Source organism: Lissotriton helveticus, chromosome 2_1 (assembly GCF_964261635.1).
Source record: "Lissotriton helveticus chromosome 2_1, aLisHel1.1, whole genome shotgun sequence".
NCBI lineage: Eukaryota > Metazoa > Chordata > Amphibia > Caudata > Salamandridae > Lissotriton > Lissotriton helveticus.
Window position 1 is genome coordinate 1,026,340,655 of NC_136059.1, and position 19,851 is coordinate 1,026,360,505.

Genomic DNA, 19,851 nt, shown 5'->3' on the forward strand with positions numbered 1-19,851 from the left:
AACAGAAACTGTATACCCTAGTTTTGCAGGCAAGTGATCCTTCTCTACTGATTACATGATATATGACCCAAGGAAACTGAATGGATCACGTATTCCTTCTCCCTCCACATTGATCTCTAATGTACTGTTAAACACATTACCTGCATAGGGACATATAGTTGCAAGGAGTGTTCTGGGCAAACTTTAACTGTGCTGTGTGTAAAACGTGTTGAATTCTATGGTACTACGTTGTATTGGTTGTCTTTGTTTGATAATAAACGTACCATGTTTAGTTTTCTAGAACTTACAGCAGTACAGCTAGCATTCAGTATTTAAAGGTGCTTATTTGAGGGAAAACAGTCCTGTTAAAGTTGGGCAACATACCTGCCATGTGTTACATTCATAAACAAGGGTGAGACTCACTCACCAAAGCTTGTCAGCTCTGTCTCAAACAATGTGGCACTGGGCCACTGAGTAACATCATGCCCCTACCAGAGCACATGCTAGGAGTGCACAACTCTGCGGACCTGGTGTCACAACAAGTACACAAATGGGAGAGGAATCCCCAAGTACTTCAACAATAGCCCACAGTCTACTTACTCGCCACCACAGAAAATTCAAAATGCCCAAGCTTCATTTCAAGGTGCCCACACCCACAGTCCTTGGCAATGCACCGAGGATTAACTTGTTAGGGATATTTGTATAAGCCTTTCGTCACTATCTCTGAACCTGTATTTATTAAGGATACGCAGGCTAACATCCATCACTCTCATCCTTGTTTCACAAATTTGGGCAAGCTAGGTATGGTATTCAGTGCTTTTGGATATGTCTGTTCATCTACACAAGAAACTACCCACCAGAGCAGACTTATGGATGCAGTATCCATTTCAGCTGAGGCATCCCAACCATAAGGAACTGAGCTTAGCAATGTGGCACCTGTAGTCTTAGAGTTTAGATACCTTAAATTACCAGAGGAGGGAATACAAATCGTGTGTGAGGCTTGCAAACCAACCATGCAGTAGAATGGAATAGATTTTCTCATTACAGCATAAACAAATATCTAGAATCTCTTAACGCATCAGTGTAGGTTATTATAATGTGCTTGCTGCACCTTCAAAAGACAGGTGTAGTGTACACTTCTATTTTATTTGATTATATATTTATGAAGCGTTGACTAATGCCGGAGGCATCTAGGTGCTACAACTTGTTAATACACTGAAAGATAAGAGAATGAGAAAAAACAGCAGATACCTGAAACTGTTAGAGATAATGACTACCGGGTGAATAGCCAGGTTTTAAAGGCCTTCCTGCGTGAAAGCAGTTCCAAAGAGTTCTTCAGATGGGTGGGTAGGTGTTCCACAATTTCGACACTGAAAAAACAAAACTGCTACCTCCACACCTAGATAACCAGAATCTCGGGATCTCAACCAGATTGGCTTTGGCAGAGCAGAGACTTGTTTGTCGGGTATGCCAGCGAAACGGATGCCTTAGATAGACAGGTCCAGAATGTGTTAGGCCCTAAAGGCTACACAAAGGGCTTTGAATCTATTTGTTTCTTCATGGGTAGCCACTGCAGATAAATACGTGCTTGTTTAGCAGACTGACATTTGGGGGTTTCTGTCAGTCATCGGGCTGCTACATTCTGAAGAACTTGTAACTTGCTAAGAAGACCTTTCTGTAGGTTGACCAAGCGAGCATTACAATAGTCTAACCTGAAAAGGATAAGAGTGGAGGCAATTGTTTTTTGCAGATCCTGAGGTATAAAAGGAAGTATTTTCCTGATCATTTTTAGTGTGTGAAAAGGTGGAGGAAGTAATAGCATAAATCCACCATTTAAAAGATAGGGCTGTGTCAAAGATTATTCCCAGATTCTTTGCTTTTGTTGCTGGGGTAGGGAGGATCCCAATTTCCTGGGGCCACCAATTAGATGACTAGAAGGATACATCTGATCCAATAAGCACGACCTCAGTCTTTCATGAGCTTAATGTTAGACAATTCTCCAGCATCCACTCATGTACCTGTTGCATGTAAAACCTGATTGCTGTGTCCTGGATGTTACTAGTTACTGAATTGACAATTTGGTTGTCGTCTGCATATGACAGAATGGCAAATCCAAATGATTTGATATGTTCTGCCAAAGGGGGAGGGGGGGGGGGGGGGGTTGTACAAATTTAAGGGTGAAGCACTGAGTGAAGAACTTTGCCGAACATCACAGGGTAGTTGAAAGCGAGGGGATTCAAAATCGCTGAATTCCACTGATTGTTGCCGCTCAAAAAAGATTTTGGTACCACATCAAGCAGCTGTAACACTTACCTGGAAAATAGATAACACACATCTATGTTCAAAATCCCGGTTGTTCTAGTTTTCACGGAGGATCTTAAGAGAATAACTCCTCTAGGAACACCATCAACTCCTACATGGGACCTAAATGGCATAATCACCTCATTAAGGGAACCTCCGCCTGAGCCCACACTCTTTTGACATACATAATCTGTCTTAGAAAGTAGCCTTCTTTGTCACAATCACTTCTCTAAGAAAAGTCGGTGAACTGCAGGAAGCTATCATTCATGTTCACAGGCAAAGAGTTGTCCTGAGCACAAAGCCTTGACTCCTGCCAAAGGTGCTTCCTCTCTTCATGTGAATCAGGAGGCTTTTTGAGTTGCCTATATTCTTACCACACTGTGAGACAGTGGCAGAGAGGAACAGCACACATTAGATGTTAAGAGAGGTCTAATGTATTACATTCATAGAACAAAATCCATCCGCAAAACAATGCTGCTTTTTGCTGCTTTCTCAAAACACGACTTAGGAAATCGTGTTTCAAAAGCTGGACTGGTTAAAGTGATAGTAAAATGCATCCAAGCATGTTACATTAAAGCAAAAAAAGGACACAGCATTCTATTTCCAGGGCCCACTCCACTAGAAACAAGGTAGCTAGAATGGACTTCAAGGAAACATATCAGTGGCAGATATCTGCTACATGGGCAAACCCACATACCTTCAGTAAGCATTATTGTGAAGATGTCCACGTCCGGCAAGAGGCCTTATTTGGCCAACCTGAATTAGAGACTATATTCTGAACATCTGCCTAATCTGCTTGCTAGCCACCACTTTCATAGAAGTGCTTTGATTTATAGTCTGTGCTGAGCATTTTATCTACCACATCACATGCTAACATTTTCCGTACCTGGCACCTGTCCCACTGTTTAACTGCTTTAAATATTTTAATTTCTGAGAATTTCATGAACCTGTTATAAAATGTATGCCATCGGGATCCGAAGAGGATCCCATTCCAGGATTTTTTTGGAAATCAATTAAAGGTCAAGACGTGTGTTTATCTCGCATGCATCATAAAGGACTCACTTCCTAAGGAAATTTTCCAGAACGTTTGAAGCTCAGGATTGTGCCTTTCCTAATGAAGAAATTGTTTGCTGAGCTGGCAAATTATAGACATATTTTGCTATTATGATGTATCCAAACAATTAGAGAAGGCCATTCCTTCCCAATTAGGAAAAAGTTTGGAAACTACACCATATTCAAGTTGGCTATAGATCAGGTAAGGTGACTGAACTGGTTATCACCTGTATAAGACCAACATAATGTTAACTAGGGACCGGAGCGGTAACTGGTTTTCAGACAGCTAATGCTTTGAGATGTAGTTGTTTTTAAAGTGGTGACTCCTTAAACCGCAGCAGAGTTGGGTTGATCCTGGTGGATAGGAGGATAGTGTTTTAAATCCTGGATGCAGAGATGAAAAAGGCCTGCTGCCTAGTTTGTTTCTTTTTTACACTTCTTCGTCTCCACTCTGGTGTTGTCCTGGCTACGGGTGTGCCAAGAACCACCAAAGATGGTGTTCTTATCTGCAAGATCAGCATGGGTGCTTGTCGTGATAGTCATTATCTCAGTGGTAGATGGCCGTCAGATGATGGTAGATGATAGCAACTGAAGAATACTTATTCTTTTGTTTTGGATCTCTCCTCTGCCTTCAACACCATTGATCCCAGAACACTAATCCACCTTCTGCCATCCCTCTCTATCAAGATCTCAGTTTTTTCTTTGCTTTCCTCTTTTTTGTCTGCCATAACCTTAAAGTCCCAATGAGAGGCTTTTCTTCATCACCCAAATGACTGCAATGTCCTCTGACTTATCTTCTCCAGACGTTTAATGTTATAACATACTTATATGCAAATTGCACTCAATTCATATTCAGGCTATGCAAAGAAGCAAATGACACTACATGTGATTCCCTACTAGCCCTTGAAAAAAAAACAAAATTGATGGCAAAACCTAATTAAGCGGAATCCTTCAAAATCAGTTAGAGACACAGCAGACAATACCCGCATTTATTCTAGATTGGATTATGGCAATGCATTGTAATGGACTTTCTCGTGAGCAACATATTACCAAAGAGGCATGCCACAGGGGTTTCAGTCAGTTTATCCGCCGCCATGTTCCAAAAATAAGCTATCTCAGTGCAATTCGCTCCATGTGGCAGTAATTTGTATTATCACTTTAACTGGGGCATCCAGAAGTAGCAGTTTCCTACATCTTGCATATATATCCAAGTATCTATATATTTTGTCTCTTCACTTTTCTCCAAGTCTGGCCATTGTAGTTGCCCTACCAAAAAATAATGTTCACGATTTGGGACTCTCAGCCCTCCCTCAGCAAGTGGCAGGGTGGACTTTTGCAAGCAGACTCTTCCTGCCAGTGTTACTTATTAAGTCAAGGTGCAAAGTCCTGAATGTTCAGAACAAGTTCATGGAGGGAGCTACCATCAACTTCATACATTAATAGCAGGTGGGGGAGCATCATCATATTTGACAATGCAATGCGACCAGCTATAGAATTTGGAAGATGTCTTTAGAAAGCCACACATCCTCACCGAGGTGACAGTGTTTCTGGGAAAAAGATACACGATTTCGCTCCAATTAATTGATAGGCCAGATATCTTGGTAAACTTTTCACATAAGGTGGTTGTGTGGCTAGATGACAAAGTGGGTCACTTAATTAAAAGAGGACATCATCTTCATAAAGAAAAATAATGTGTGATGTTCCAAGCACACATTTCAGATTACTTTCACATTGTGCCCGGCTAGGTACTTGTTCCGTTGCATGCACAAATAAAAGGGGCGACACTGGGCACCCTAAATATGGTGCCCTACTGTAGTTGCCAACCTTCAGACAACATACTTTCATCCATAATGTTGTACACACAGTATACCAGACAAGCTACCCCATTCTAACTTATTGAATGTCTTTTCATTATCCAATGAGGGCACTGAGGAGGTGCCATACTCTTGAGGTATGCTGTCAACTATATGATACAATCTTCTTAAGGTAGGTAATGTTCTGGGGTCACAAATGGATCTGCTGTGATTAGGGAGAACGAGGCGGGAACAGCTTTAAGTAATCTTTTTGCTTTACCTTTCCAGTATTTCATAATTCAAATTCAGCACTGACATGGGGACGATACAGTGCTTTCTCAATGTGGCCTCAATTGGGTGTGGGAACCATTAGCATCGTGGCTTCTCCTGCCAGGGGATAGTCTACCTGATTCCAATAAGTAATTGAAGACTGCTAATTATGGACATAGCAGTTGCTCATATATGATTAAAAACTCTAACTGCAAGACAGATCTGTCCCAGAGGCCTTCCCCCCATGTAGTGACCTAATCCTGTTCGATCTTTCTGCTTGCATGATTGGGGTGTCAAGCTCTTCTCTGTTTTCCAGACAGAGTGCAGGTAGGTAGGCTCCTGGCAGATGGGCCATGGGGTACACAGAGCACATTTGGACAGAGCTTGAGTACAGGGAGAACTAATAATTTTCTGAAATTTTGTTAAAACCCGCTTGTGCATAACACACCACACCATCTGTACCTCTGAAAGCAGTTAGTTCTTCTGTTTGGATTCCATTCTGATCAATTGGGCTAACAATCGGTGAGACTTTTTTCCTTCCTCCTGTGCCATAGCTGTGTATTCTCTAAAGCCCAGTGATTTTACTCTTTGTGGTAAGAACTTATTACTCTTTGTGCTCTAAAAGGACTATTGTTTGGCTGCAATCATGTACCAGATTCATCTCAGTCTGTCAAGATTTTCCCCTGCACCCATACCTCTTTCGTTAAGATTGCTCTCAATCCACATAGCATCTTAATGTACATTCCCTTAACTTGTTGTCTCCACCCTCTCAAAACAGGGGGTGGAGCCTGCTAGAATAGGATTTACAATTGTAAAGCTCTATTAAAACTTTTCACATGTAGGCATTGGTCTCCTCCACCGGGTCTGAGATCTTCCCATATTAAAATGTAGGGAAAAATAATAAAGTTTAATAATAATTGTTTTTTAGAAATGAAAAATTGAAATGTAAATTAACTTAAAGTAATTATTAACCTAGAACTAAATAAATGGGACACCAGAGATCTCTGTATAGAAAAGCCAGAAACTCTTAGCACGTAGGTCTGTGAAAAGCATTTTGTAGTACCCGAGTAGTAATATTGTAGTACAAGGAAACTTACTAAAAAGTGCAACTTGTGACTAGACCGCACAGTTCATATCCCACAGACTCTTTGCAATGAATTTGCTATACTCAAGTGCCACCTGCACTACAGCTTTTGTCTAACTGATATGCTGGAATGGTCACTGGCTGGGGAAAAGGGAATTGTATAAGACTTGGAGTGATGAAACTTTGACAGAATACTTTTCTAACAGGAGCCAATATGCGTGGACTCTCCTGTGATCTCCAAGTTGCAGAGCCCTGTAGTGGACTGTGTCATATCAAATCAAGTGTGGTGCACCTTACTATTGAATTGGGGTGTGAAGGAGCTTGAATGATTCATCAATGGCTAATATATACTTTTAAATTGTCCCCAATACATGGAAACCACAAGATTATATGAATGTAATACTCTTTCTCCTAGAACGTTTTGAAATGTAAGTTATCTTAATTATAAAACTGCTACTGTGACTCTGGGTGTGCTTGCCTATGATTCCCTTTGATTTTGAGGAAAGTTACTAAATACAAATATATATTTAAAAAACAATCTGTTTTCATCTGTTTTATTTTGGAATTCAAAACCATCAGAAGTTTGGAACATCTGTTGTTATATTATTCATGCATTGCTCCAGTTCTTCTTGCTGATTCTAACTTCTTGTTCTGCTGCAGCCATCGGTGTTCTCTAAGTGGAGAAGACCTGAACCGACAGTGGCTGAGCCCCAACCCAGATCTTCATCCTACAATCTACCACACCAAGGGCCTGCTGCAGTACCTGGCTGCTATAAACCGTGCACCTCTAGTAAGCCTAATTGTTTGTTCATGAGCTAATTATTAGCGTAAGACATTCATTATTGGTAATTTGGCATTTGCTTTTCAGTGCATGGCTTGTAATATGCACAGCATATTTTTTATGGATACTTACTCCCAATCAAGCTTCCTTGATTGAACCCCTTCAGAGGGACTTGACTGGATCTGGATATTATGCCACAGCTATATACGTCATGAATGCCAAGTGACATCCCATAACAGATTGCTGTCAACAAAGATTTTTAGTTTTTTTGATTGGGCTTCCCTTCTCTAATAGCAAGGGGGAAGAACCCAGACAGCAATCTGTGTAAAAGCAGTTTGGTTAGAAGAGCAAAGGGAGTGCTGCAGGAGGATGGAACCTTTATGATCACACAAACATTCAGATGAGAGGCCCATGCTCAAAAACAGCACTCCCTATTTGTCCATATTACGGATGTTGGGAGCTGGACAGCCACAGAATTCTTCCTTTGAGGTCAATAAATGTTAAATATAACTACCAAAGGGATCATTCTGATTGGTTGTCCAGCTCCCAATGTCCAACTCGCAGTACTAATAATAAACATAATAGACTAAGCTAGTGAAAGTTCTTCTTCATTGTTTAGCAGTGTTTTCTGTGTGTGTTTATAAGCTTGCTGTATTAGACACCTTTTAAAACACTATTTTGAATTTAAAACAGTTATAGGCAACTCAGTAACTTGAATCAGTAGCATAACATCTCACACTACAGCGTTGTTATATATGCACAGCAGTAATATCACTTAGAATTTCAACAGGATTAGGTACAGCTTTGACAGCAGGTGAACCAGTAGGTGTGGGCATACTTGAATAACCATTGCAAGGTTAATCGTTTGTCATCTTCTATACAGCTTATAATTGTTCATTTGTTTTGGCCAGGTATGCACACAGTGGTTTCCAAAAGCCTTTGGATCTGCAAGATTCTGGCAGCAATATACCATATATTTGGCATTGTGAAACAGTTAGCAAGACCACTCAACCACAGTGCGCAACTAGGTGTCCCTGTACCTCGCCTTTGTAGAGTGACTTGTCCCATGCCCACGAGTAATGCTGTAGCAGCTAGTTTACTATAAGTCCTGGGTATGTTATTTACATATCTCAGCATGGTTATACGTGGAGAGGAAGTAAAGTCAGCCAGAATTATCAATTTAAGGGAACTCAAAAGATTTTGCCAAAATGGGTGGATCAACTGACAGTGCCATGCCACACATAAAAAGCCACAGTTCTGGGCTTTAGCTCTCTAGCAGTGTGAGATCTGATAGAAACAGGTTAGTGTTAGATTCCTTACCTTAGAATATTCTTAGGCGTCAGACTGGATCCGGAAAGTTTGGCGTTGCAATGCCCCTGCGCGTCGGAAGGCGTCGTCTGCTGCTCCGCGTCCGTAGTCGACGTTGTTGGCACCGGAATGACGTCGTCGGAGTACTTAGACGCCGCCCTCGCGCACTGACGTCAGTTCCTCTTTTTTCCGTGCCGGCAAGCACAGATCTGGAAAAAGCAGTACTTCTTAGTCACTTTTTGGCTAAACTTTTTCGATCTCTTTTGATCATTTTCCGAGTCTTAATGACTCTCGGTGCCGATAGGGATGCCCGGGTTCAAGCCCTGTGCCGATTGTAGCCGACTGATGTCGGTTACCGATCCCCACCATCGGTGCCTCTATTGCCTTGGGGCCGACCACGACGACAATTCGTGCCCCGACTGCTGGGCCTTGACGTCGAAAGCTAGGCGGGAGCGGTCCCGTAAGCGCCTCGAGCTCCGGCAGTCCGCCCCGTGCTCACGGTCCCGGTCCAGGAGGGGGTCGAGGGACCGGTCGCGGAGCCACAGTCGTCAAAGCTCGGCGAGTTGTAACCATTCGTCGGGCTCCAAGTCCTCAGGTAAGAGGCACAAGAAGTCGAAGAGACAACATTGCTCATCCGACTCCCCCCGACGCTTGCGCGATACGGCCGGGGGTTCGGACGACTCCGCCGGAGCCGTAGGCGCCGTGGCCAGCTCCATACCCTACGGTCCCTGGCCTGAACGCGACGCCGGAGGAGATTGATGCCTTCCTCATGGCCATGAGGTCGCTCTCTCCTCCGTCGGGTCCCGCAGGGGCGCCTTCGGGCCCCGCGGCCCCGTCTGGGTGCCCAAGTATTTCGGCCCCGGCGTTGTCGGGTTCTGCGGCCCCGGCGACTTCGGTCCCGGCGCCGCAGGGCCCCACTGGATCCGGGTCCGGATCCGGGTCGCCGCTGGTCGACCTCACGACCCCGCCGGCGCCGACCCCCAGGTTGTTGCCCCGACGCCGTCCCTGGACATCGTCGTCCCCGGTCCCTCCCTCGGGAGGGGTCTGAGGACCGTCTGGCATGGGAGAGCCAGTCGTATCAGAACTGGACAGATGAGCTAGGGCATGCCAGTGGTCTGGACACTTCGCCCGACACTGGCTTTGTCTCCCCTCCTACCGTGGCTATGGAGGACGGGGCTGCTTACAGTGTGGTGCTGACGAGGACGGCTAAGGCCTTGGCTCTTGAGCTCCCCGTTGCGACAGTGAGATCTAACATCCTCACTGAAGTCCTTAAACTGCAGGCAAGCTCTTCGGAGCCTCTACTGCCGTTTAATGAGGCTCTTACTGATGTCCGGTTGGGCCCTCCTGTTGATGGGAACGTCGCCAGGCGCCACCGCCCGGCTCCGGGCAACCCTAGCTTCCAGTCCACCCACCCCACTCCTGAGAGCCTGGTTATCCAGGCCTCTAATTCCCAGTCCGCATTCCCAACTGCGCCTCCAGATCAGGAGTCCAAAAGGTATGAACAGTTCGGCAAGAAGCTGTTCTCCTCACTTAGTTTGGGGTTGCGGTCGGTCAACACCGCTTGCCGTTTGGGCCGTTACACCCACTCTCTGTGGGACACGGTTGCGACCCTGCTGCCGAACTGCCCGGAGGAGGCCCGGGTGAAGCTCGCTCAAGCACTTGCGGAAGGGCGAGAAGCAGCACGGTACTCTATTTGATGTGGGCTGGATACCACGGACTCGCTAGGCAGGGCGATTTCCACGACGGTGGTGGTTCGCCGCCACGCCTGGCTGAGGTCCGCCAACTTCTCGGCTGATGTCCAGAATATGCTCATGGACATGCCGTTCGATGGCAGCCGCCTCTTTGGCGGCAAGGCAGACAGTGCGCTTGAGCACTTCAAGGACTCCAGGGCTATGGCCAAGTCGTCCTTGGGCCTGTCGGGCCAGCGCCAGCAAACTTCTGCCTTTCGCTCCTTTCGTGGCCCTCAAGTCCTGCCAGCCAAAGGCCGCAGACTACCATCCAGCGCGGTGGCGGACGTGGTAACCGCCGTGGCGGTGCCAGGGGACAACGGTGAGGCCAGCCCACATCCACCCCCGCAGCATCTGCCTTAAAGCCTTCCTAGTCCGAGCTTTCAGGCCCATTTGATGCCAGTGGGGGGCAGGGTTCGCCATACCTCCTCCACTGGCGCACCATCACATCAGACAGGTGGGTGCTGCAAATCGTCCAAAGGGGCTACTCCCTCCCCTTCGAGGCGACCCCTCCAGCCATGCCACTACAGTACCACCGCGTGTCGGGGGATCACTTGCAACCTCTGCAAGAGGAAGTGTCGGCCCTCTTGGCCAAGTGGGCCATTGAGCGCGTTCCTGGGCCAGAATTAGGGTGTGGTTGTTATTCCCACTAATTTCTGATTCCCAAGAAGGGCAAAGGGGGCCTACGCCCTATCTTGGACCTGCGGAACGTCAACGGCTTCCACCGGAAGGAGAAGTTCAAGATACTGACTTTGGCTGAGGTCTTAGCTGCCCTAGACCCCGGAGACTGGATGGTAGCGTTGGACTTGCAGGACGTATCTTTTCACATCCCCGTCCTGCCGGCCCACCGGCGTTACCTGCGGTTCACAGTAGGCAACGAGCACTTTCAGTTTACCGTGCTCCCCTTCGGCCTTACCAGCGCCCCTCGGGTGTTCACGAAAGTGATGGCGGTGGTCGCAGCTCATCTGCGCAGATTAGGGGTGTAAGTCTTCCCCTATCGCGACGACTGGTTGTTGAAGGCGGCCTCGCCCCAGACAGTCGTCAGCCATCTTCAGACTACTGCCGACCTCCTGCACCTGCTGGGGTTCTCTATCAATGTGCTGAAGTCACACCTGAGTCCCTCTCAGAAGCTCCTCTTCATTAGAGTGGTTCTGGATTCTACGCAGTTTCGGGTTTATCCTCCCGAACAGTGGGTTCAGGATATTCAGGCTCTGATTCTGATCTTTCAGCCTTTATCCCGAGTCTCGGTCAGGTTGACGCTGCGGCTTCTGGGGCTGATGGCCTCCTGCATCCTTCTGGTGCATCACGTCGGTGGCGGATGCGGGCTCTGCAGTGGGACCTGAATTTCAGTGGGCCCAGCTTCAGGGCAACCTGTCCGACCACGTCCTGATCTCGGAGGGCACTGCGAGACAGTTGCAGTAGTGGCTCACGGACCGCGATTGGGTCAGCGGCTGATCCCTCTCCCTACCCCAACCGGAGCACGTAGTTGTAACGGATGCGTCCCTCCTGGGTTGGGGGGCCACATGGGAGAGGCGGAGATTAGAGGACTCTGGTCTCCGGCGGAGTCCCGGCTTCACATCAACCTTCTGGAGCTGCAGGCGACCCGGCTTGCACTGAAAGCCTTCCTTCCCTCTATCCGGGGGACTGTAGTGCAGGTGTTCACGGACACCACCGCCATGTGGTACTGCAACAAACAGGGCGGGGTGGGGTTGTGGACCCTTTCTCAGGAGGCTCTGCGCCTCTGGCAATGGCTGGAACACCAGGGCGTCTCCCTGGTGGTTCAACACCTGGCAGGTTCTCTGAACGCCAGGGCGGACGAACTCAGCTGTCGGTGCATGATGGATCATGAATGGCGTCTGAACTCGGACGTGGCGCAAGATCTCTTTCAGCAGTGGGGAGAGCCTTGGTTAGATTTGTTCGCCACAGAAGAGCACGCGCAATGTCATCAGTTCTGCGCATTGGAATTTCCAAGGCGGCACTCGCTCGGAGACGCTTTTCGATGCGATTGGAGCTGTGGTCTGTTGTACGCCTTTCCGCCTATACCACTTCTGCCCAGAGTGCTGAAGAAGATCAGGCGCGACCGGGCCCAAGTCATCCTTGTGGCTCCGGACTGAGCATGAAGATACTGGTATACTGAGCTACTCAGCATGTCAGTGGTTCCCCGATTCATCTGCCTCTTCAGGAGGACCTTCTGTCGCAGCAACAGGGGATGAAGGATCCAAAATTAATTCTAGTGGACTATACTTACCAATAGCACATATACATTTATCAGTAATAATAATTCAGTCGGCAATGGAGAAAGTTCAATCGTTTATTCAGAAATACGAGCCCTGGCAGGGGAGCCTCAGTCTACACCACCCTCGGAGGTGCGCAGAGGAGACTGACTACATGTTCAAAACACAAAGCATATATGCTTTTTATGTGTTCAAGATGACACCCTACAAGGAAAGATACAACTTGTCCGTATGCCAAGAGGAATACCCATATAAGGCACAATTGATTGCTAGTAGCCTAGGCCTAAGCTATTCCGGAGGCCGGTCAGTAAGGTGCCTCCGTGTCTATCTGCAGCCCGGGGAGTACAGGAACGGGCTCTGCTAGAATGTGCGCATCCCACAAGAAAGGCAGATGTGACCTTGGGTTTCCCTGAGCTACCAGCTAACAACCATAGTAAGCGGCCTGGCCGTCATCATAGTTTCGAGCAGCAAGGGCGATCACGTGATTTCAGCGAAACAACACGAGCACATAGGGAAACTAAACAAAATGGCTCTGGTTATATCAATAGGAACAAGCGAGTCAAAAAAAGCTCATAATGTATTCTAACTATGTGATTATATAATTACGAGGTTACATTGGATATATTAGGCCAATAATACATGGTATCGAAAATTCGATGCCAACAGACGGCCCTTTTGGCCTAGTATAGCCAATACTATTCTACAAAAATTCCTTCATCAATCTGCATGAGGTCTGATACTTCCTTCCGGATCATCTGCTTCTCGACTTTTACTTGTCTAGAAAAATTCAAAGCAGATGTCATTCTATCTGCGCAAAACGAGCAGCAAGCCGGGCCACACTGGAGACACAGGCAACACGTAAATATCACTCCAAAAGCTCCGGCTAGCACTATAAATATTTTCCAACCCCAGGTGGCTAACAGACCCCAGAACCAGCTACTAAGGGACCAGGTACCGTTATCCACACGGGCTTCACTGGCTAAACGATGTAGTTTCTGTATAGCTAAATGGATAGTGGGGGCCGAATCTGGAAAAAACACGCAGCAAAAGCTGCCAATCACACGACAAGCTCCTCCCCTATCTGCGAGGATGACGTCAAGAACCATCCGGTTCTGGAGCGAGTCAAGCCTCGTTGCAGCAAGCTCTACAGTGATATTAGTTAAAATCCCAGTGGTGGTCTGGACCACATTTTCAACTATTCGGGACAGGCGTCGTATGCTGCGGCTATTGAATATAGGTCCCCAAAAAGGGACAAGGCCCTTACTAAAGTCTTCGAATTGCTGTACAGAAGTATCTGTTTGGTCAGTACTATCAGTGTCATAGCTTCTAACATTTCGGCTAACTACTGCGTCTTTCTGGACTAACTGATGAGTCCGGTGATAGTCGGGCGGGACAATGTACACAGGAGGGTAGAGAAATGAAAGATAACAACTTCCGGCCCATCCCCGGGGAAGCCATGTATATGCATTCTTACCACAGACAAAGTATACATCTGGTGGAGTGATCATTGGCGGGGTACTATATATTTGTTAAGTATATGTGTAATTGCATCTACTTTTCCCTACCTTAACATGACCTCGGCCCTGTATGTAAAAGGGAGCGGTAGTATTAATGATGGGAATCGACAAAGCTTTGTCATTCGTAACATTTCTTTCTTTAAAATGCTGGAAATACATAGTATCATTGAAAAGTTCAAAATCCTGCATTTCTTCCATTACCCACGTAACATTCTTGTAATCTGTATACACGTTCATGCAAGCATTAGGGTCTAAAGAACCCTCTCTCCCATTTCCTGCTGCATCAAATCCTTGATGTTTTTCTATGTTTTTCAAAATGGCTTCATAATCCTTTTCAGTATAAATTTTTGGTTCAACAACATAATGTGAATACATTAGGGATAACAACTGGAACCAGGCTTCACAACTAGCTAAATAAGACATCGGTAAAGAGATAAACAATTCATGCCGATGCATGACGAAAGGAAGTAACCCACATACCCAACAATTCGTCTTATTTGTGGTGCTGTGTGTCTGATGCAACATTTCAATAAAAGCATTTTTCATATATGTTTCTCTATGTCTGGCCTTGTGAGGGGGCAAAGAATAGAAGAGATGCTCTTCCGGGGCAGCAGAAGTTCCTAACAATTTCTGTGCTGGGTGCTGAAATTCTAAGTATACGAATATACACATCATAATAATTGTAATAAGAACAATAAAAGCAACGAATGCCACCTTCACTCTTGTGGACCATCCGGAAAATAAATGCATATTATCCAAATATCGACGAGGGGCCAAGGTTCTTTCATCCTCCATCGCAAATCGAGCAAAGGGAAACATACTCTCTATAAGTCCAAATTTAACTCGGTCCCTCCCTATAAGTCCAAAAACTATCTTGTATCCACAAAGCACGCACGCCACCAGAGGGGATCTTCTCCCTGTGTCCGTATTAGAGCCTCACAGGCAGACTCTCATCATTCGTTAAATGGAAAAGAAAAGTATCTCCTTCTTCTGGGAAAACAACCACGGCCCCCAACTTAGTCCCTCTTTCTGAACAGAGCTACTTAACACAGTGTTCCAAGCTCTCGACGAGTTCAGTCCAGTGTCTCGCTCAGTACCCCAGTGTAACTATCTGATATTTTCCAAATCAAGTCTTTCCCTATCTTCTTCCACAGAGAACTGGGGTACCGCGCTGTTTTCGGGGCCGCAGGTCGTAATTACAACGGCTAGGTTGCTCCTGGTCAGAAAACAACTCAGCTGCAGGGACATCAGATGCATTTGACCCCAGCGATATATCAGAAATAACGGCCTCCTCCGTTTGAGCCGCCACCTTGTCACCTGAGGGCAACACTTCGCTTGGCTGCCCCTCCTCTCGGGCTTCAGAAAAAGGCACAAAGCTCCGTAGCGACTCCTCTTCCTGGCTAGGAATTCCTTCACGGTTTTGCAAATCAAAGGGTAAAGGAAGCGGAAGGCGCTTCAAATGGGACGCATGAATCCAATGCTTGCGCCCATACACCTTCACCGCTGACCTTGTAGCCAGTATGATCTGGTAGGGATCAGACCATTTTGGTTCCAGACTCGATTTCCGTTGATAGTTCCTCACCAGGACCCACTGGCCGGGTTCCAACCGATGTCCTGGACCCTCTGGTAGCGGCCGCAATGTCTCGGGTACCTGTTGATGAATAGAACGCAGATCTTTAGTCAATGCATACAAATAGTCTGTCATCAAAGGATAGTCAATATCTCTAAAGGATCTGGGCCTAGGGACTCCCCACACATTGGCGGGTCGACCAAAAACCACTTCATAGGGGGATAAACCCGTTCGTGTGTGTGGGGTGGTTCTTAAAGACAGTAAAGCCAAGGGTAGGGCATCGGGCCATTTTAATCCTGTACTAGCACATATCTTGGCCATCTTTAACTTCAATATACCGTTATATTTTTCGACTAGGCCTGCCGACTGAGGATGCCTGGCTGCATGAAACTTCTGCCTAATTTGTAGTCCATCACAAACACTCTGAACCAGGGAAGCATTGAAGTGTGAGCCATTGTCAGACCAGATAATTCGGGGCAAACAAAAGCGGGCAAAATACTCTTTAATCAAAGCTTTAGCAGTAGCCACAGCAGTGGCTTCCTTAGTGGGGTAGGCTTCAACCCATTTACTGAACGCACAAACCACCACTAGCACGTATTTTAAATTATTTACTCTTTCCATCTGTATATAATCAATCTGAAGAACTTCAAAGGGCAAAGATGGTGGAGCAAAGTTTCCACTCAGCACCGTCTCTCTCCCTCCCGAATTGTAACGTAAACATACTGGGCAATATTTGACCACATGTACTGCTGTTTTAGGAATATTTGGATTATTCCAGACTGGGTCCAACACTGCACAAATACCTTTTGCCCCTATGTGTGCTGGACCATGAGCCCTAGTCACTACAGCATATACCAATACATTAGGGAGTAACCATCGTTGTCTCTCAGTTCGATCTACCCAATATAAATTTTTGTCCAATTGTCCCACTTCTTGTTCCCATTTCTGTGTCTCATCTACGGTAGCTTCCTTCTGTAATTCTTTTACACTCTCAATGGTATTATCAAACACAGATGTTTCTGCCAACCACCGGGCTGAGGCACTAGGGAACATGGGAGTCATCTTAGTTTGCGCTGTTTCTTTAGCTACTGAGTCAGCATATGCATTTCCCTTTCCTGTAGAATCAATGATTTTCTGATGAGCGCTGCATTTGATAATGGCGACTTTATCTGGTAATGTCAAGGCATGCAATAAACGATCGATTAAAGGACCGTGTTGAATTTTCTGACCATGTGTGGTAAAGAAACCCCTCTCCCTCCACAGCCTCCCAAAACTATGGGCGACGCCAAAGGCGTACTAGCTGTCTGTGTAAATATTTACTTTTAGACCTTTACTAATCTCACAGGCTCGTAACAGGGCTATTAGTTCGGCTGCCTGGGCTGAGTGATGTGAAATCCTAGCGGTTTCCACCACCGTGTTTAAGGTTGTAATGGCATATGCAGCTGTGGCCGTACCATCTAGTAATTTAGAGCAAGAACCATCCACATACAATTCTCCTTGGGGTTCTGGTAAGGGGGTGTCAGTAAGGTCTGCGCGACCTTTGGTTTCTTCTTCAGTTCTGAATATACAATCGTGGACATCAATGGTTTCAGCATCGGAAGGGAGGGGCAATAGTGTGGCTGGATTCAATGTAGCACATCTTTTGATTGTAATGTGTGGTGCAAACAATGTTAATTCATATCCTGTCAAACGAGCACTCGTAAGGTGCTGGGTCTTAGTTCTATTTAACAGAATATCTACTGCATGTGGTACCAAGACTGTGAGTTCCGTATTCAAAACGATACCCTCCGATTGCCGGATGGCCACCGCTACTGCCGCAGTGGCCCTCAGACAACTGGGAAGGGCTTGGGCAACCATGTCTAACACTGATGAGAAGAAAGCACAGGGTCTCTGTTTCCCACCAAAATCCTGTGTTAATACTGAAAGAGAACAACCGTCCACCTCGTGCACATAAAGTGAAAAAGGCTTCTGGTAGTCCGGAGTACCCAAAACAGGTGCAGAACACAAAGCAGATTTCAAAGAGTCAAAGGCTACTTGACATTTATCCGTCCAGGGTAGGGGTTCATGCACATCTTTGGTAGTCAAATACAACAAGGGTTTAGAGAGAAGTGAATAGTTAGGAATCCAGTGGCGACAGTAAGAGGTTATGCCAAGAAAAGCACGGACATCACGTTGAGTACGAGGTACAGAAATGTTAGTAATTACAGATATTCGTTCTGGTGTTAGTCGTCTCCCCGCTTTCGACAGTAAGTGGCCAAGGTAGGTCACTTCCTGTTGACAATATTACAATTTAGAGAGGGAGACTTTATTTCCTTTATCAGCCAAATGATGCAACAATTTCACTGTAGCTTCTTTGCAACCGTCCTCTGTATCAGAGGCCACCAAGATATCATCCACATATTGGATGATTGTGTTACCTGCGGGCAAAATTAAGTCATCCAGAACTGCCTTTAAAGCTTGGCTATAAATGCTGGGACTTTCTGTATAGCCTTGGGGTGCACGCGTAAATCTAAAGCTACAGCCTCCTAATGAGAATCTGAAGATATGTCTGCTATCAGGGTGAATTGGAATACTAAAGAAGGCGTTCTTTAAATCTATCACAGAAAAATATCGGGCCATAGGGGAATCATTGTCAGAATGGTTGTTATGTCTGGCACCACTGGGTATTAAGGGACGACAATTTTATTGACCGCTCGAAGGTCAATCACAAAACGATAGGCAGTTTTATAATCAGGGGCACCATCAATTGGGGTCCTCTTCAAAATCGGTAAAATGGGACTGTTACAAACATTAGCAGCTGTTTCTTCCACCACCCCTCTGTCAATGGGATCACGAATAATGTGCAACAAGGCCTGTTCACCTTCCGGTGAAATCTTATATTGAGGAATGCGTGGCATCTGCGCATTTGGTTTCAGGGTTATTGACACAGGAGCTATTCTTAGCAAACCGACATCAGTGTCCCCTGTTGCCCACAATGTCCGAGGAATGGTGAAGAATTCAGGAGGCAAAGTCTCATTTTTAGCAAAGTATTGGGCCTCTTTCACAGATGGTTTCTGCATTGTCAGAAAAACGCCATCAGGGGAGCAATAAATACGAGCATGTAATCTCTTCAGAATGTCTAACCCTAAGAGGTTTTCACCACAATTAGAAGTCAGAAGGAAGGGGGTGTGCATGGAGATGGGACCTATCGTAAAAGGCAGAGGTTTCAAAACGGGGCTCACTACCGGTATTCCAGAGAATCCCACTGATACATTATTTTGGCCAGACAGAGCTGCCCCTGGGACCAGTGTACGAGCGACTGAACTACTCATCGCCCCAGTATCCACTAAAAACTTTCCCGATGTACCCAACAGTTCTCCTTGTACATAGGGTCCCTCTTGGTCAACTGGTACTGTAATATGGCCCCCGCTCTGTCCATGGCTGTCTCATGCATAATCCCGTTCATCATATCTATCATCCTGGTAATTCTCATTGTAATATTGTCTATTCTGTGGGTCATCGAAATAATTTTTCCGAGAACCCTCACGTTGTGACTCCTCCCTTCTCATGCTGTTCCGATCTATGTTCCCTCGGCCTCTACCTCGTCCTCTACTAGGTCCATTCGTTGTCAGTAACAGAGGGCAATCTACTCTCCAATGACCTTCCTCCTTACAATAAGAACATTGATTTATTCCTATATTCGGTGGGCCTCCCCTTCCTCTTCCTGATGTTTGACCTCTCTGAAAGGAACCTCGTACTCCACGTCCTGAATTATTTCCTCTACTAAGTTGCTGCAGTAGTACCCTAGTTTTTAGATCCTTTGTCTTTTTCTCCGATTTCTCCTTACTCTCATTTTCTCGATGTTCATAATATTGGGCCATGCTAAGAATAACAGAGGGTGCAGCTGTAGTCCACGTACTTTCTGCCGATTGGAGACGAGTCATAACCTCGGGAAGCAAGTTGGTGACAAATCTATTTACAAATAATCGAATTCCACCCTCCGTAGAGAGGTCCTGACCACTAAAGTCTATGAACACCTTCTCAAACCTGGTGAAGAAATCGGACACACTTTCGTCCTTTTTCTGTTTACATGCTGTTAATTTATCCCAATCTACCTTCCTCGGAGGGAGGAGAGTCTGCATATAGGTAACAATCTTTTCTGGTACTGCTAATATTTCATCCCGGGGTTTCTCACCCGGGTTCCGTTCCTTATCCCAATCTTTTAATTGATTCCAAGTTCCGCCCAACTCAGGAA

The 19,851-nt window shown here is 46.0% G+C and overlaps 1 protein-coding gene across 2 annotated transcripts in view; it reads left to right on the top strand.

Annotated features, from left to right (window-relative positions):
• The window catches only part of AGTPBP1 (ATP/GTP binding carboxypeptidase 1), a 1,069,504-nt gene that overhangs the window by 828,061 nt on the left and 221,592 nt on the right, over positions 1 to 19,851 (top strand). For both annotated transcript variants that reach the window (XM_078675801.1, XM_078675802.1), the window contains exon 22: positions 7,141 to 7,270. In XM_078675801.1, the coding sequence (XP_078531927.1) occupies positions 7,141 to 7,270 (130 nt within the window). The remainder of the gene's footprint in view (positions 1 to 7,140; positions 7,271 to 19,851) is intronic.